The sequence below is a fragment of the Pygoscelis adeliae genome, unplaced genomic scaffold, assembly GCF_000699105.1.
Source record: "Pygoscelis adeliae isolate BGI_AS28 unplaced genomic scaffold, ASM69910v1 Scaffold293, whole genome shotgun sequence".
Lineage (NCBI taxonomy): Eukaryota > Metazoa > Chordata > Aves > Sphenisciformes > Spheniscidae > Pygoscelis > Pygoscelis adeliae.
In genome coordinates this window covers 350,994-352,765 of record NW_008824362.1, presented here as the reverse complement: position 1 = coordinate 352,765, position 1,772 = coordinate 350,994, and the positions used below count along the sequence as shown (strand labels likewise).

The window sequence follows — 1,772 nt, the reverse complement described above, 5'->3', positions numbered from 1 at the left end:
GGCGGAGACACAGGCGGGGGGGGAAGCCGGCAGCAAAGAGGTGGCTTTGTGAGGACGGCTGGGGCCAGGGCAAGGGTGCAGCGCTCACCGTGGACTTGCTCCCTGATTCTCGGAGCTTGGGGAAATGGAGAGGCGTCAGCCAGCAAGGGTCACGGCACTGCCTGAATGCTGCCAGGCAAGGCTGCTCCGTCCTCCCTGCCAGCAGGAAAAGGCTCCACGCGCCTGGGAAAGCACGCAGCTAGAGCATCGGCCCCCCCAGCGCCCCGGGGAAGGACGGGGATAACTGCACAGTGCACCTAAAAGCCTGAAGTTTGCCCTGGGGCCGCGCCTGCAGCACAGAGCCAGGGCAGCCATCCCCAGGCCAGGCAGTGCCTGCACCGGGGAGACATTTCACAACCCAGGGAGATGAGCAGGGTGCCGCAGACGCGTGCCCTGCAACTGCAGGCTGCCCGGAGAGCCAGGCTTCAGCCAACGTTTAAACACCGTTATCTGCCTCGCTGCCACGCTCAGGCCAGAGACCAGGATGACAGTGGAGCTTAAAAAGCAAAGCTAAGAAACACCATTAGCAAATCCCTGCAATGCTTCTTCTAAAACACGGGGAAGTCAACCATTAGCAGAGTCTGGACTTCATCTCTGCAGTCTCCATAATTAATAACTAGCTCAGGAGGGAATAGAGAATACAACATAACTGATGGAGACAGGAGGAAATCACACAAGTACTTCAGGCCTTGGATGTAAGCCCAGAAGTGCAGGTATAGTCAAAAAATTAACTTAATGGAAGGACAACCTCCTGCCTTAACCATCCTTTTCCCCTGCTGTGCTTGCACTCTGCACAACGTCCAACCCACGAGGCTGGTGGAGTCCAGCACGTGGGTCCCAACCACAGAAGCGCTGATGGGTTTTCAGAGTCATGGCTGTTTTTTTCCGGGCTGCTGGGAAACACAGAGGCCGCCGCACACACTTGCAAACCAAAGCAGCAGAAAGCAAGCCAGCGAGAAACAAGGAGAACTGCTCTTACAGCAAGCCGGGCGGCACCGAAGGAACCGGGGCTCAGATCCACGGGAGCACGTGGGTAAAAGGGGCCGCAGGAGGTCCCTGATCCAACCTCCCTCTTGCAACAGGACTGCTGCCAATAAGAGATCTGGGCAGCCTGGTCTTGTCTGGGCGATGCTTGAAACCTCCATGGATGGAGACGCCTCCCCACCAGCTTTTTTTTTTCCTGATGTCCAAGCCAAGCTTCCCATGTTCCCCTATTACGTCACCTGCCACGGCTGCCAAAAAGAGTCTGACCGCATCGTCTTCCTAACTGCCATTCACATCGCTGTACCTGTGATTAGATATGCCCCCAGCCGCCTCTTCACCACACCAAGCTGCCCCAGCTCCCCACTCTCCTCCCAGGCCCTCTGCCCCCAGCCCTGACCAGCCCAGGAGCCCCAACCAGACCCTCTCTAGCATCCCTGCATCCCTCTTGAATTGGGGGACTGGGGGGGAGGCCCAAACTGGACACGGTTTCCAGGTGTGACCTCCTCAGAGAGCCAACAGCTTCCCTTGCTCCGCTGGCCCTTGCCGGAGTGGCGCAGGCTGCGTTTGCCTCCTTTGGGAAGAGAGCAGCCACAGCTATGCAATACCCAGCACGACAGAGAAGCTGCCTTCCTGCCGAGAGCCCTGCCGTGTCCAGACAAGCCCTCTCTTCTGGGGAACTGCCACTCTTCCTTATCTGCTTTACGGGGATGTGTCCAGAGAGCCTGCGCGGGACTGACAAGACAGACACA

General features: G+C 58.1%; 1 protein-coding gene across 1 annotated transcript in view; it reads left to right on the top strand.

The window, feature by feature from the left end:
- Positions 1-1,419, top strand: part of DCTN6 (dynactin 6) — a gene marked incomplete at its 5' end in the record, with an annotated part of 23,683 nt that extends 22,264 nt beyond the window's left edge. Inside the window, one exon of the mRNA XM_009319879.1 lies at positions 1,232-1,419. Coding sequence (XP_009318154.1) covers positions 1,232-1,419 — 188 coding nt within the window. The remainder of the gene's footprint in view (positions 1-1,231) is intronic.
- Between the last annotated feature and the right edge of the window lie 353 nt (positions 1,420-1,772).